Source organism: Callorhinchus milii, unplaced genomic scaffold, assembly GCF_018977255.1.
Source record: "Callorhinchus milii isolate IMCB2004 unplaced genomic scaffold, IMCB_Cmil_1.0 Scaffold3, whole genome shotgun sequence".
Lineage (NCBI taxonomy): Eukaryota > Metazoa > Chordata > Chondrichthyes > Chimaeriformes > Callorhinchidae > Callorhinchus > Callorhinchus milii.
The window spans coordinates 46,917,821-46,935,092 of record NW_024704744.1 but is presented as its reverse complement, the minus strand read 5'-3'; the positions used below and the strand labels follow the sequence as shown (position 1 = coordinate 46,935,092).

The window sequence follows — 17,272 nt, the reverse complement described above, 5'->3', positions numbered from 1 at the left end:
GACGTCCTCCTGACATGAAAGGCGCTATACAAATGTAACTTTGTCGTTGTTGTTTGTTACAAGTCCCTTCCAGGGTGCAACCCTGCTGCCTGCTCAAAACCTATTTTTTTTATCCCCTTGTGAGTGCACTCGCACAGTCACAATACACATTCATGCAAACGATAAGTTTCCATGTAAATCAGGTCTCTTTCAGACATAGTTTCCTTTAACAGTTCCTGCTACCTGCGGGGTGCAAATGACCGAAACATTACCATGCAAACAACAAAGGCAACATTCCAGCAGACATCGGTCTCCATTCATACAAGTTTGCAGGTCCCCTAGTCATGAGACCAGCACTGCCACACTGCTCTGGTCCCTTGAACTAACTTACTTCATTTATTCCATTTACCTTAGGTTAATTTCATAGCAACAACTTAAAAGAATATATAAATTCTGTACAAATGTTCTTGGAAACAAAAAACCTCGAACATGTCACCATTGAGTCAGAAGGTTGCAGGTTCAAGCCTGATGTTGGGACTTTGAACTCACACAATCCAGGCTGATGTTCCAAAATAGTACTGCGGTGTTGCTGCATCGATGGAGGTGCTGTCCTTTGGATAAGACATTAAACCAAATTCCCGTTTGCCTGTTCACACGGACATTAAAAATGCTATGGCACTGCTCATAAAGACAAGTGACATTCTCTTGGAGTCCTGGACAATGTGACATTGCTGCATACAAATTGGTTTAAGCATTTGCCTATGAAATACAAACACAGCACTTTCCAGTATATCTTATATATATCAGTATATCTGTATATCTTGTGATCTCCTGGCCCTCTGCCACATTTTCACATGCCCAACATTACTATTGAAATGAATAGCCACAGAATTGATAGACTTACTGGTTTAGCAGAGGCATCTCGTGACGTAGTGAAACGTAATCGTGTTCTGCTCGATTGGAATAAATGCAACTCCTTTCAGTCTAACAATCATTAACCAATGAGGCAGGGTGTGGCTTGTATTTTCGATGTACAAGAAGCAGCTAATTTAATGAAATTGTTCTGAAACCAGTAGTACATATTTGTGAGGAGATTGCAGGGTATTTGAAACCGCCATCGCTCTCTCCGTGGTATACATTGTGTTCCTTCTAAATTCTTTGATTGTAATAGAGCACTGCAGAACTCCAGCAATACTGAAGAATCATGCTGAGTGTGAATGTTGCGTGCTTTTTTTTGTACTGTATTTTCCATCTCTCACTTGGAAATCCTTGTGTTGTACCAAATGATGTTGTGGGAGCCAAAGATCCAGGCGATATAATCCTTGGTGGAGTCTTTGCAGTTCATCAGCAAGTGAAGGGATTGTCGAACCGCTCCAGACCAGAGCCATTACCATGCACAGGGTAAGTCTTTCGTTGTTGGGATTATAATTTGTGTAATAATAATCATATAGCCACTTATAAAGGATGCTTCAGAGGCAAATTGTTGCCAAATGTATTGACTGTGTACTTGTAAATTTGTAGGATGACAAAAAAAAATGTTTGCACTCGGTTTTTTGATTAGGAGTGATACATTACTAGGCTGAAAATAAAATCTATATGAACAAACTGTATTTAATCTTAAATTGATTGGGTTTGGCTTCAAAAAGGACTCAACATTATTAGGCACCTGCAGACATAGAAATCCCATACTCGATTGAAATAATGGAAGTTGCTTTAAAAGAGTCAACAAGCTTGACAGCATAAATCATACCTTCATTGCAAGGAAAAAAGCACATTGTAAGGTGAGCCTCCTCCAGAGACATGATTTACTTTTTTGTGACTGTCACTCAATAATGCTCCTGGTATGTCTCTCACTGAGGATACATCACAAGATCACAAGAGAGGTTCAGGTGAAGCAGAGCCTCAAGCATGGTCTTGAGAAAAAGAGTGGAAGGACAATATGTTACTGGAGATTATATGATTCTAGTTGATGCCAAAGCAATATAAAAGCTGGAGAAAGAAGAAAGGAACTGAATAAACAACCATTCTTATTGGTAACACCCCTGTTGTTCTTTTCAAAAAAAATCAAATTCCAATAAGAATAAAGGCAAATAGAGAAGGCGGGAATTAAAGGTGAAGGAAATTAAAAACATGAAATAGGTGAGAGGGAAAATACTAATCTTGTTGCATTTTCTCTAACAAGTTATTTTCTGGAGTTAAAACATTGTTACTGTAGATCTGTATCAGTATATGAATTGAAACACCTGATACCAATGCAATAAGAGACAATGACATCTGTTACATGCATGTGTTATCTATGAGCAGTCCAAGCTGCCACTCAAATACAGTGCAGGAGGAGTATCACATTGACAGAAATGATATCCTTTAGATGAGAAATTAAACTGAGAACTCATCTGCCTGCTCAGATGGATGTTAAAGACTTATTATTTGAAAGCACGCTGTAAAGCACTGTTCGAAAAGAGAATGGAGTTTCTCCTTGTATACTGGGCAACAATCCCCCAACTAAAAAATAAACCCATTCACCTCATGGCTGTTTGTGTGCATGTTGACTGAAATATTCACCCACAAATACACAGTCACTTCATTTTACAAATGAAGCACTTTAACATAGGCGATGGTGCATAAACTGTCGGTGCCGCGTTCGCCCACAAACATACAGTCATTTCACTCTACAGTATATTCTGTGAAGCGCTTTGGGACGTCTAGAAGATGTGAAAAGCGCTCTATCAAATGCAAGGATTATTATTATAAACACAGATTTAGGGTGTGCCATGTGTTAACATTGGTAAAATATGGAATGTCCTGGATTAAAATATCCAATGGAAATAGTTTATTAATTATATAATTAGCAACCAATCTTTTTCATTTGTTGTTAACTACTTAATTAAAGATGCGTTTAATTACATCTATGCATCTGGTGCAAAATACAGCTGTTTTTATGTGTGATTCAAATACATAATGTATTATAAACTTCAATGATGTGAATTGTCAATTCCCCCAGTTAAAAAATGAGCCCTAACATCAGGTTAAATGAGTTCTGTTCTTCATGAAATGCATAGCAATAAGGGTTTAGTGTTAGAAAATGCTTTAATTTGTATTATCAATAGGAATCAATTCCAGTGGTTTGGAGCTGAAGACATATTTAATAGGGAAACTCCAGGGAAGTGTGATACTGCCTTAACCTTAATACTGATGCAGATGTTTTTGCTGTTATTTTATTTTTACCTTACCTTGAAGTTTATCCCTGACTGGTAGAAAACTATCACTACTATTTTTACTTTTATGATTGATACCTTCAGGACTTGAATAAAAAGTAGTGTGAGCCAAGCACCACTTATTGCAGTGAGTCTGTTTTGTTTACATACAATGTACAGCATGGAAGCAGGCATACATAAGAAATAGGAGCAGGAGTAGGCCATTCGGCTCCTCGAGCCTGCCCTGCCATTCGATAAGATCATGGCTGATCTATTCTAACTCCACCTACCCGCCTTATCCCCATATCCCTTAATCCCTTTATCCACAAGAAATCTATCAATCTCAGTCTTGATTGAGGCCACTCAATCCAAACAGTCTATGCCACTGTTTATACTCCACACGAGTCTTCACCCATCTGTTACCTAAACCCTTCTATTCCCCTCTCCTTCGTGGGAATGTCTACCTTCTTCTTGAATACATCTATACTATCTGATTCAACTAAACTTCAACTTCAGGCAGCGAATTCCACAATCTCACTACCTTGGTGAGTCCTGGAGCTCAGTGGTTAGAGAGCACTATATTCTGTATTTGCATGTTCTCACCTAACCGACAGAAGTGTGGGTCAACTAAAATGATGCATATTGCCTGAAGCATTCTGGCCTAAATATGATGAGCTTGTTTGGAAAATGCTAGCATAAATAGTGCCTTAATGCTGAGAAAAAACACATCGGGATCCAAGGTACATCCCGCCACACAATGCATTTTCCTTTAGGCAATAGAGGCAACTCACTGAGCAGCAAGTGGCAGATCAACAACAACAAGATTGCATTTATAGAGCGCCTTTCACGTCGGGAGGACGTCCCAAGGCGCTGGACAGTTGGGTCAGGACCCGAGCAGGGGGACAAAACGCAAAATACTGCAGATGTTGGAATCTGAAACAAAAACAGAGAGAGCTGGGAAAACTCAGCAGGTCAGGCAGCATCTGTGGAGAAAGGAAAGTGAGTCAACATTTCGGGTCCATGACCCTTCATCAGAACTGAGGTACGTTGGGAGGGAAAGGTTTTTAAGGACAAGTTGAGAGGGGGAGGCAGAACAAGGACAACAAAGAAGACAAAAAGATGGAGAGAAGACAAAGGAAAGAATGTATTAGTTTATGGGTTAAAGAAGTGATAGTGGCGTAAAACAAAAGGGTATTTTTTTTAACAAAAGGGGGGGGTGTTGAAACAAAACTGGAGGAGAAGAGGTGTTAATGGTGCAGAACAGGCAACACACCAGAGTGTCTGGGGTAATGATTGTAGTGATAACAGAAGATAGCTCTTCTGGTAACAGAAGGGGGGGAGAGAAAGGTGAGCTGTTACAGTTTAAAGTGGCTGAAATCGCTATTGAGGCCAGAGGTCTGTAGGGTCCCTAGCAGATAGATAAGATGTTGTTCCTCAAGCTTTCTCTGTGGATCACTGGAACAGCATAGGAGACCATGGATGGAGAGGTCAGACTCTGAATGGGAGTGTGAGTTGAAATGGCAAGAGATCGGAAGATCAGGGTTGACCTTGCGTACCGAATGGAGGTGTTCTGCAAATCGGTCACCCAACCTGCGCTTAGTCTCCCCAATATAGAGGAGACCGCACCGTGAGCAGCGGATTCGGTAGACTACATTGGTGTTAGTACATGTAAACCCTTGTCTTACGTGGAACCTGTGTTTGGGGCCTTGGATAGTGGTCTGGGAGGAGATGAAAGGGCAGGTATTACATCTCCTGCACTGGCATGGGAAGGTGCCAGGGGAAGGAGAGCAGCTGGTCGTGCTGACAGCTGAATTAACTAAGGAATCCCGGAGGGAGCGATCCCTTCGGAATGCAGAGAGGGGAGTGGAGGGAAATATGTGTTTGTTAGATGAGTCACGCTGGAGGTGCCGTAACTTTCAGAGGATGATGTGTTGAATATTGAGGCTAGTGGGGTGGTAGATGAGGACTAAGGGAACCTATCCTGGTTCCAAGATTGTGGGGGGAAGGGGTGAGGGCAGAGGTGAGGGAAGTAGGGAGCAAACGGTCAAGGGCCTTGGCTGTTACTGTTGATGGGAATCCTCGGTCGAGGAAAAATGAGGACACCTCGGTTGCTCTGGCATGGAAGGTTGCATTGTCGGAGCAGATGTGGCGGAGGCAAAGGAACTGGGAAAATAGAATGGCATCCTTGCAGGAGGCTGGGTAGGATGAGGTGTAATCAAGGGAGCTGTGGGAGTTGGTGGGCTTGGAGAAAATGTCTGTGGATAGTCTGTTACTTGACATGGAGATAGTGAAGTCGAGGAAGGGAAGAGTCAGAGATGGTCCATGTGAATTTTGTGGAGGGGTGGAAGGTGGAAGCAAAATTTATAAATGCTTCTAACTCACTGCGAGAGCAGGAAGCAGCCCCGACACAGTCATCGATGTACCTGAGGAACAGGTCAGGGAGTGGACCTGAGTAGGAGTGTTCTAGCTAGCCAACAAACAGGCAGGCGTCGCTGGGACTCATGCAGGTTCCCATAGCGACATCTTTTATTTGAAGGCAGATCTGAGTCTTGAGGGAAGGATAAAGAAAATTCCAGTAATTAACATAGTTAGTGGTTTCAATGTAACTTGTGTGCTTTACCAAAACACTATCAGGATGTCATTTGCTGGCGCGAGCCAATCAGGAGGGCCTCAGTCTTGTTCACATTCAACTATAGAAAGTTTGCCCTCATCCAGGACTTGATGTCTGACAGGCAGTCTGTCAGGACAGCAGTAGTCCTGGAGTTGAGGATGGAGGCAGAAAGATAGAGTTGGGTGTCATCCGCATATATATGGAAGTTGACCCCATGTTTGCGGATGACGTCACCAAGGGGGAGCATGTAGATATTAAAGAGGAGCGGGCCAAGGACAGAGCCCTGGGGGACGCCAGACGTGACAGTGTGGATAAGGAAGAGAAGAGTAATAAGGATAAAAGAAGAGTGATAAGGATGATTCTAGGATGTAGGGCCTTCAGTTAACTAATAAGAAGTTTACAGGGTTGAACTAGTTTACAATGGAGAAAATAAAATGTGTTGATGGAAGAGGAGGAACAATAACAACAACAAATTGTATTTATATAGCACATTGTACATTGGGAGGATGTCCCTACATGCCCCCCCCCACCCTCCCACCCACCTCCCCCTGAGCTGGATACATGGATTTGGGAGAGGTGGGGGTCAAACGGGTGGGAGCAGGCGATAGATGACCGAAGGTGTGTTCAAAGAGGAAGTTCTTCAGATGGACCTTGGATGAAGTGAGGGAAGGGACGAGACAAATAGACTCTGGGATGGAGTTCCAGAAAGTGGGGACAGGTCAGGGACTGCTAATGTTAGGGTGAGCAGGGCAGGGGTTATAAACCAGGCCAGTACTGGGTGAGTGGAGGGAGTGGACAGGTTGGTAGGGTTTTAGAGGTTGCAAAGGTAGAATGGTGCAAGACCATGATTGAGGTCTTTAAAATATTGATGGATGTGGACATACATAAACTTGCATAGCATGTGAGTAAAGAGCTACTTGACAGATTTAACGTTTACTAGCCCAATGGAAAGCAGGAGAATAAGATGACTGTTTTTAACCCAAGGGATGTGGTATGTGTGGAACAGACTATCAACTAACTAGTGCAGTTGATTCTGCATCAGTTAACTTCTTCAAAACAGCTCTGCATCTGTAGCTCTCATCAGGTCTCTCGCTTGCAAAGTACTATACTTCTGGCCTTGAAGGGGGAAAGGGAGGAGGCAAGGCGAAGGCACTGGGGAATAGAGTTCCAGAGCCAATGATCTACACAGTAGCAACATGAACTTGATGGACAGTAGGACCTTTTGGCATTCTATGCTTCCTTATTTTCTTAATTTTCCAGTGAACAATTATCATAGTATTTGCACAAAATTGTGATATCAGCGATTCCAGGCATCAGATTCACACTGTTGCTCGCTTTTTAAAACAAAATTTGAGCAAGGATCATGAATGTCTTGAATTCAACTCCTAGAAGACTTGATTTTGTGATTCTTTGCTGCATACCATCTGAAAGGCGCTATACAAATGTAATCTTGTTGTTGTTGTTGTTGTTTTTGTTAATAATAGCAATAGTTAAAGTTAAAAGGTTGTTCCATTTGTTGAGAATGAAATTGTTGTTGGTCACTAAGTAAAGTAATACATGGTCGCTATTTGAAAAGTGAAAATTCTGTGGGAGAAATCAATCTCCGGAAGTGAGGGTTTATTCAATCTGAAACCTGAAGACAAGGACATGTTTTAAAGACTTGATTTAACCACAATGACTTTACTGTTCTTTAATTATTTCTGATAACAATTGAAGAACTGAATCCACTTCGGAATAATGCAATATGCTCCGGAATGTTTATTTGTTTAATATGAGCATTGCAGGACATTTAAAGACAAAGAAAATGTTAAATAATATAACGTTGATTTGTTCTCTTTTAAAATAGATTTGACATTGAAGGGTTTCTCCGAGCAGAGGCCATGATGTACACCATTCAGTTGATAAACAATTCTACTCTATTGCCTGGTATCAAGCTTGGATATGAAATATATGACACCTGCGCAGATACCTCCAGGGCTCTAACAGCGTCAATGAGATTTCTTTCTACTGCAAATTCATCAGGGACCTGCCTTGACGTTCAATGCAATTATACAAATTACCAACCCATTGTAAAAGCTGTTGTTGGTGAAGGCTACTCTGAACTTTCAATTTCAATTGCCAGGATATTCAACTTATTCCTCATGCCTCAAGTAAGTGAACTATTTTCAGTGCTGAATACATTAAGTGTTACCTTCACTAGGTTCAGCTATAATAATAATAATAATCCTTGCATTTGATATAGCGCTTTTCACGTCGGGAGGACGTCCCAAAGCGCTTCACAGAACACACTGTAAAGTGAATTGACTGTATATTTGTGGGCGAACGCGACAGCCAATTGCGCAAAGCAATGTCCCACAAACAGTCATAGATTGAAAATGACCAATTTATTATTGTGTTTTGTTTTGGAGGGATTATTATTAGGCGTGTGGAGTAAGGAAACTTGCCCAAGGTTTCGCCCTGCCTGGAATTGAACTCAGGTCTCTCGCTTGCAAAGTACTATACTTCCATTTTGTACATTATATGGCCCTAGAAACAGCCATAAGATGAGAAATCAATTGATCTGGGGGATTGTTGTCTAGGACACTTTTATGTCCACCTTTATAGACAGATGGATTTTGTTTTTAAGTCTCATCAAAAGTGAACACCTCTTTCACTGCATTTGGAGCAAAGTTTCAGCCAAAGCTATAATGTGCTGTTCAACCAGTCCTGCCTTCACCCCACATCTACAAGTGCCATATCGCAGATAAGGGAATTATTTACTTATTTACTTATTTTATGACTCTAACTGATTCGCTAGCTGAGATCAGCAAAGTTAGCAGAGGCTGGGGTTAGAGCCTGGGACTGCTCAGATTTGTTGCATGGTTTAGTTTCACCTGAGGCAGAGGCTTTATCAGTCAAGCTATTGGGAACCCTAACTTTTAAGCAGAACAGTGCAGTAGTAAAAAGAAAACTTTGCTTTGTATCAGATCCAATTGTATCTAAACTAGCACTGCTCAATGTGGTCAATGGTGTTAATAGTGGATAAATGATGAATGTCTTTGTTGAATGTAACATTCACAAACATTCTTGACCAAATAAATTAGCTTTTATTCTGAATGTTTTGGCAGGTTAGTTATGCATCATCTGCTGAAATCCTCAGCGACAAAGTGAGATTTCCTTCATTCTGTCGGACAGTTCCAAGTGACATCCACCAAACGGAAGCCTTGGCACGTCTCGTCAGCAACTTTCACTGGAACTGGATTGGCATCATCGCGACAGATGATGACTATGGCCAGTCTGCAATGGCCAGCTTTGTCGAGAAAGCACAAAAACTTAACATATGCTTCGGTCTGAAAGAACTGATTCCAACTTACATAGGTGACAAAACAACTGACGACAAAATACAAGCAGTAGTTTCCAAAATTAAAAATACTCCAAATGCAAATGTCATTGTTATATTTGCTAAAATACCACTTATCATTAAATTGTTCACTCAAGTAATGGAACACAATGTTACCAGAACATGGATTGCCACTGATGTCTGGTCAACTTCAAGAGAAGTCTCCAGCATGATGAATATTCAAAAGATTGGAAAGGTATTTGGTACTTCCTTCAAAAATGGAAACATTCCAGGTTTTCTGGAGCATTTAAAGAAGTTAAGGGCTGCTCCAGGAACCATGAACAGGTTTCTTGAAGAATACAGGCAACTGCGTTTCAATTGTTCAGATGAATATTTCAGATACAATGAGACCTGCAATTCAAACTCACACCAATGCACGCTGCCCAACTCCCTGAAGTTATTGTCACCTCTTGCTTGCACCAAAAGAAATGAATCGTTCACAGAGATTGATGATGATTTTTTAGTTAGAAATGCTGAGATGAGTGGCACTTACGCAACATACTTGGCAGTCAGAACAATAGCTTACGCTATAAAGAAGGTCCTAAAATGTCAAGAAGGAACATGTCAAAGAACATTCAGTTTTGCGCCATGGCAGGTAATTAGTCATGTTTTTTTTAAGATTAAAGAAAACAATTATTTATTTAAATATAAATTAATTCTCAAATCCCCTTGGAATTCCAAAGCATTTGCACACAGATGCATGTTCTGGTACGTATTCCCTGTTGTAGTCATCATAGAAATCAATCTCCCTCATGTCACACTAATTGTTGTAACTGCAGTACTAGACTGCCAGGGTTTGTCCTCCCTCACCACAGGCTCAGCCCTGGCAGTTCAGAGACTTCAGAGACGTTGGTCTGATTTAGGCCATTGATTCATTACACAGTTCAAGTAATAAGAAAGCACCACTACTGCTTCTTTTGTTCCAAATCTCAACAAAATACTTTGAACTGCTTTAATGTGCTTTCAGATCAGATGGTAGGTTGCTTAAAGGAGCTGCTTAGCAGAGAAAGGGAAAGTGATCAATTTACATAGGTTTGCTTAAGTTACATTATCTGTGATGGAGCAATCTATGACTCAAAGTTAGCAATTATTGTAGTCATTTTATTATGAATGTTTTTGGTCAGAATTCTCTAAAACTCTTTTTAATTTTGTTAATTTAACACTTATCATTTGGTGAGCTCGTAGAAGTAACACTTTATTTTAGCTATGAGAAATAAAGATTTGCATAGGGAACAATTTAAATAAATAATGTCGCTGCAGACTTGGGCACTCTAAAATAATATTAAAAATAATATTAAATCTTTCACTCCAGGCTTTTATTTTAGGGTCAAAATTGTGGTACCCTTGGTTGTAATTATATCCCGTCAATAAAGCATGCTTGAAATAAGAGGAATATTCACTTAATAATAATAATAATAATCCTCGCATTTCATATAGAGCTTTTCACATCTTCTCGACATCTCAAAGAGCTTTACAGAATAGACTGTAAAGTGAATTGACTGTATATTTGTGGCTGAAAAGCAGCAGCCAATTGCGCACAGCAGTGTTCCCACAAACAGTCGTGGATTGAAATAACCAATTTATTATTGTTTTTTTCTTGAGGGATTAATATCAGGAGTGTGGAGTAAGGAAACTTGCCCAAGGTTTCACCCTGTCTTTACAGGTGTTATGAGGAGTGAAACACCTGTAAAGTATATGACCAATTTTATCTCAAAGAAATACACTGGAAGAAAGTCCCTCCTCTATTCAAATAGTGCCAGGGATATTTAATGTCTACCTGGTCAGACAGATGGGACTTTGGTTTAACATCTCATTGAAAGGATGGGCACCTTCACCAATGCAATTCAACCCCAGCACTTTTAGCCTACTTGATTATCTGATGAACCCACAATCTTCTGACTCAGAGGCAAGAATATCACTGACTGAACCAAGCTATTTTCTTTACTCACTGGAATGATATCGTGGGAGGATCATTGCCCGAGTTCAGCAGCAGCTTAAACAATAGACCCACCATCACCTGTTCAGGACAATTAGAGATGGGCAATAATGCTGGCAAAAGAGTCAATGTTGTTTACATTCCCAAGAGAGAGTAAAATATAAATGGCAAAGAAGGCAAATTGGCCCAGTTGAGAGAATCAGAAAATTAATAATTATGTTAATAATTAATAAAGAATTGGCTGAAATTCTCATTTAATAATTCTGCTTCTTCAAGAGCCTAAGGAAAGTGGCTTGATAAGCTGATGTGCTTTTTGATATTTCAATGTTATATTTAGATGTATGATTGTTCAATTTGTAATCAATATTTTTGGTTGCAGCTACTTGAAGAACTGCGAAAGGTTAAATTCCCTGAAATGGGGAAAGACTTTTATTTTAACAGATTTGGAGATTCAATGAATGGATATGATTTAATAAACTGGGAGGTGGCCAATGGCACCACAAAGTTCACAATCATAGGAAATTACGACATTATGGATAAGAAGATATATATTTATAACCCAGATTTCAGCAGAATTCTGAAGGTGATTATTTATTCTCTGTTATACTAACTCACACGGTTCATTTATAATTACAAGACAATACTGTGAGACAACTGCTTTCCATCACAAGATCACAAGAGACTTTCAATTGAAGAAGGTCCTTTGGCTCATTTCAGCTCATCCTTACTGAATACCAATCTTCCAAATTTCCCATTAGAGTAGGACATGTTTCTTACATAGGCCCACCATTCTGGGTTTTACAACCCTCTCTACTTACCCAGATAGCTGTTGTAAAGATATCTCAAAGAAATACTGTCTTAATATTGTCTTTCATAACTTTAACCTGTGACCTTTTATTCTGCTACCACAGTATATTTAAACTATTGTTTTATTTTATCACATTTCATCATCTTATATACAACAACTTGCATTTATATAGTGACCTTCACATGGGGTAGCATCATGGGGTGCTTATACCTCTATAAAATCTCCTTTGAGATAACTCTTTTTGAACTATAGTTTAGGGGGGAGGGGAGATCACGAATGGACCATTTAATGCATTAATTATTGATTGATCACATTTTTCAACGATATATTAATTAGCAGCACTATTGTTAATTAATATAACAAAATTTTCTTCCCCAACGTATGTACAACAAGAACAACAACAAGATTACATTTGTACAGTGCCTTTCATGTTGGGAGGACATCTCAAGGCGCTGGACAGAGTACAGCATTTCAGACCCGAGCTGGGGTGGGGGGAAAGGGAGGCGAGGGGAAGGGGGCTGGTTGATGGCATGGTCGAAGAGGAGGGTCTTGAGGTGGGACTTGAAGGAGGATAAAGAGGGGGCAAGGTGGAGTGACTGACGGATGGAATTCCAGAGGTTGGGGACAGAGTGGCTGAAGGCTTTCCCGCCAATGGTGGGGTGGGTGGGTCAGTGGACGTGAAGCAGGCCAGAGCCAGCTAAGTAGAGGGAACAGGTTGGTTGGAAGGGTTAGGAGGTCGCAGACTCCTGGAGGGCTTTGTATATGAGGACCAGGATCTTGAACTGGATCCTCTGAAGGATAGGGAGCCAATGGAGTCGGGCGAGAGTGGGGGAGATGGGGTCTCGGAGTTTAGTGCGGGAGAGGACATGGGCTGCAGAGTTCTAGATTATCTGCAGCCTGTGGAGGGAGGAGTTGGGAAGGCCGACAAGCAGAGTGTTTGCATAGTCGAAACTGGAGGTCATGAAGGCATGAACAAGAGTTTCAGCGGCCTGAGGGGTGAGTTAGTGGCAGAGTCGGGTGATGTTACGGAAGTGAGGGAAGGCAGAGCGGGTCATGGCTTGAATGTGGGGGAGAGAAAACAGTTGTGGGTCGAATAAGACACCCAGGTTCCAGACTGGCTTGGTGAGTTGTAGTGAGCAACCATGGAGGTTGATGCTGCCAGAGCCTGAGGTGCTGAGGCGCTGGCGCGAGCCAATCAGGAGGGCCTCAGTCGTGTTCACATTCAACTGTAGGAAATTTGCCCTCATCCAGGACTTGATGTCCGACAGGCAGTCTGTCAGGACAGCATTGGTCCTGGAGTTGAAGATGGAAGCAGAAAGATAGAGTTGGGTGTCATTCACATACATGTAGAAGTTGACCCCATGTCTGCGGATGATGTCACCAAGAGGGAGCATGGAGATATTAAAGAGGAAAGGGCCAAGGACAGAGCCCTGGGGGACACCAGGCGTGACAGTGCGGGGGCTGGAGGAGAAACCATTAGAGGCGACAAAAGGGAGACGGTGAGAGACATAGGAATCAAACCAGGCAAGGGCAGGTCCGCGAAGATTGAGTAAAGCGGAGAGGCAGTGTATGAAGATGGAATGGTTGACAGTGTCGAAGGCGGCAGAGAGGTCGAGGAGGACAAGGAGGCAGAGGGAGCCCTGATCACAGATGTTCAGAATGTCATCAGTGACTTTGACCAGGGCTGTTTCCGTGCTGTGGGCAGCGTGGAAGCCGGATTGCAGGGGTTCAAAGGGGGAATGGCGAGAAAGAAAGGAGCAGAGCTGGGACACGACGACTCATTCCAGGACCTTGGAGAGGAATGGGAAATTAGAGATGGGGCGGTAGCTGGAGAGAAGGGTTGGATCCAGAGAAGGTTTTTTTATGATGATGGCTGTTTTCAGGAGGGTGAGAACTGAACCGGTGGACAAGGAGAGATTGATGACATCGGACAGGAGAGGGGCCAGAAGGTGGAGCTGGGAGACAAGGAGAGAGGCGGGGGATGGGATCGAGGGAGCAGGTGGTGGGTTTGAGTTTGCAGACAATCGTGGTGAGGGAGGAGGGAGTGATAGGGTCGAAGGAGTATAGGCGGGGATGGGTGGGGGATGGGTCAAGGGGGAGAGGTGATGTGGGGATGGCTGTGGATGGGCCTGAAGTGGCAGAATGTACCCCTCGATTTTAGATTCGAGGATGTCCAGCATCTCCTCACAGTTGGAGTTTGAGGAGAGGATAGGCGAGGTATGGGAAGGTGGACGGAGGAGATGGTTAGTGGTGGAAAAGAGAAGCCTGGGGTTGTCCTTTGCCTCCAAGTTAACCTTGGAGTAGAAGGAGGATTTGGCAGAGGCAAGAGAGCAGTGGTAGGTCTTGGTGTGGTGAAGCCAAATCTGCCGATGTACCGTTAGTTTGGATTTGGTCCAGGCCGTTTGGCATTTCGCACCTGTGCCTTGAGGGAACAGAGATGGTTGGTGTACCAGGGGGATTTACGGGAGTATGAGGCAGTTCGGGAGGTGAGGGGGGCAAGGGAGTCCAGAATGGAGGAGAATATACAGCTCTGACAAAGGCTATAGCCATATCTTATGAAAATTTGATATTTGTATCAGAGAAGTAATCATGCTTTAATTATAAGAACATAAGAACATAAGAAATGCTAGACAAAAAAGACTAAGGTCCATCTAGTTCGCCTTCCACCTTCCTGGTGGATGCATGCACTTATGTCCCAAGCTACCTATGTGCTATATCCGATAATGTTATTTCCTAATTACCTTCCTCCTAGAAAATATTTTCCAAATGTTCCCAATCCTGCAAACCCGGACAATGGAAGATTCAAAATAATACCTTACCCTCCTGTTGCTATGAATGTGCAAATTGTTCAGAGGGGTTCTACTCAAAACATTGGGGTAAGTATCAATGAGTAATAATGTGATATGAAAAGGTGATAAGACATGCCATCAGTAAATAATAATACAATAATGATAATCCATGCATTTTTATATAGTTTGATAACTTTATCATGTTGGTCAAGACGTCTTAAAGGGCTTCAAAGGATTTTACTGTAAAGTATAGTGACTGTGTATTTTGTAGGTGGATGTGGCAGCCAGTTTTCACACAGCAATATCACACAAACAGCCATGAAGTGAATCACCCTTTTTTGTCTGGGGGATAGTGAGCCAGGAAACCAGAAGATACTTTCTTCTCTTTTCAAATTGTGCCATGGGTTCGTTAACATCAACCTGAACAGGCAGATGGAACCTAAACAATATGTTTTATCAGACTGTGGCTGCATTACGAAAATAGTACGAATTTGACACTTGCTTTTCAGATCAGTTTAAAATAATGAAGAGAATTGACAGATAGATAGTGGACAACTTTTACCTCAAAATGAAGGGATATAATGTTAAAATTACATCTAAAAAGTTAGATCACGTGGAGTCTTGTAGCATAGTGGTTAGAGCATTTGCCTCGCAAGCGAGAAGACCCATGTCCGATTCCTGGGCAGGGCGAAATCTTAGACAAGGATCCTCACTCACCCCATGCCTCTGTTTACCCAGTAGTAATTCGGTACCCGGTTGTTAGTCGATTAACGGATCATTTTTCAAGGGTAATAATCCCTTCAAAAATAAATGAATGAAAAATAAAAATTTGGTCACTTAATCCACGACTGTTTGTGAGACACTGCTGTGTGCCATTGGCTACTGTGTTTTGGCCACAAAACATAATCAATACACTTTACAATGAAGCTCTTTGAGACATTTCAATGGCGTGATAAGGTGCTATATCAAATGCAAGGATTATTATTATTATCAGAAAAAATAGAAAGCACTTCTTCAAACTGAGAGTTGTGGTTGTATAAACATGAAATGTTCTGCTCAGACAATTAGAGAAACAAATTTAATTGGGATGTTTAAAAGGGAGATAGATACTTGAGAAGGAAAGTTTTTAACAGGTATGAAAAAAAGACAGGGAAGTGGGACTTAAAAATTATGGTACGATTTAATAAACTGGCAGAACCAACTTGATGAGCTAAATATTTGTATGTTGTTCCTACGTTCTTATTTATCAAATGATGAATTCATTTTTTCTCCCGATTACAGATACAAATACTTGTTTCAAATGCTTAGATAACCAGTGGTCTCCGCATGGAAGCTCAAAATGCTTTGACAGAAAGACGGAATTCTTTAGATGGAGCAATGGGTTTGCGATTGTACTGTTAGTTTTTGCCTTTTTGGGAATCCTTTTGATAATTGTAACCATAATCATTTTCATCCTGAATCGGAGTACACCAGTGGTAAAGGCTGCTGGAGGTTCGCTCTGTTATTTAATTCTAGTCTCCCTCATCCTCAGCTTCGCTAGTACTGGATTTTTTATTGGTCTGCCAGAAAAGTTCACCTGTATTATTAGGCAGCCTCTTTTCGGCATAAGCTTCACTGTTTGCGTTTCGTGGATCTTGATCAAATCTTTTAGGATCAATCTGGCATTTAAATTTGACCCCGTTGTCCATAAACAAATGAAAAAATTATATAAGCCCACATTAATTCTGATAATCTGCACTGGAATTCAAGTGATTATTTGCTCAATTTGGTTAGGAATTAAACCTCCACGTTTATCGGAAAGCTACGACAAATCAAGAATCATTTTGCTACAGTGTGATGAAGGCTCTAATGTTGCCTTTGGTGTGATGCTGGGATATATTGCTGTACTTGCCACTTTTTGCTTTTTGCTTGCATTCAGGGGGAGAAAGCTGCCTGGCGCATATAATGAGGCCAGGTTTATCACATTCAGCATGCTTATCTACCTCATTGTATGGGTGTCTTTTGTCCCTGTGTACCTTAACACCCAAGGCCAATATCTCCCAGCAGTTGAAATGGTTGCCATTTTAGCATCAAACTACGGCATTTTGTGTTGCCATTTCTTTCCAAAATGCTACATCATTTGCTTCAAGAAAGAAAGCAACACTGCTGAGGAGTATATGAAAAATGTACGTGATCATTACCTTCCTCAGAAATCGCTTCCTCCTCCTGACAATCTGTCCATCTGGTCTATACCAGTAGCTTAAGCTCCTTGGACCATAACCTCAGATTGCAATACAGTAAGTTAAATGGTACCACTCTGCTGGGCCTTGTAGTGGGAATAACATATATGGTAGTAAATACAGTAAATTCTTGATAACTCTACCCTAGCTTAAGTTGTCACTAATATTTAAGTGACCATGCTGTCAGTATCCTGGCCGTTCACTCCCCCTTACCTCTGCAATTTCCTAACCCCCTACCATCCTGCTCGCTCCGTCCGCTCAGCGGGCTCCGGCCTGCTTCATATCCCCTGCCTCGCTTACCCCACTATTGGTGGGCATGTCTTCTGCCACTCCGCATTCCCTTGCCTCCTTCGAGGG

At 41.6% G+C, this 17,272-nt stretch overlaps 1 protein-coding gene across 1 annotated transcript; it reads left to right on the top strand.

Moving 5' to 3' along the window:
- Window positions 1–1,183: 1,183 nt before the first annotated feature.
- On the top strand, window positions 1,184–16,939 carry LOC103178352 (G-protein coupled receptor family C group 6 member A-like). Its single transcript, XM_007893038.2, has 6 exons — window positions 1,184–1,380; window positions 7,631–7,934; window positions 8,892–9,758; window positions 11,479–11,682; window positions 14,660–14,783; window positions 15,978–16,939. Exons 1-6 carry the CDS (start codon window positions 1,184–1,186, stop codon window positions 16,937–16,939), a joined length of 2,658 nt encoding a protein of 885 aa, XP_007891229.2.
- Window positions 16,940–17,272: the final 333 nt, after the last annotated feature.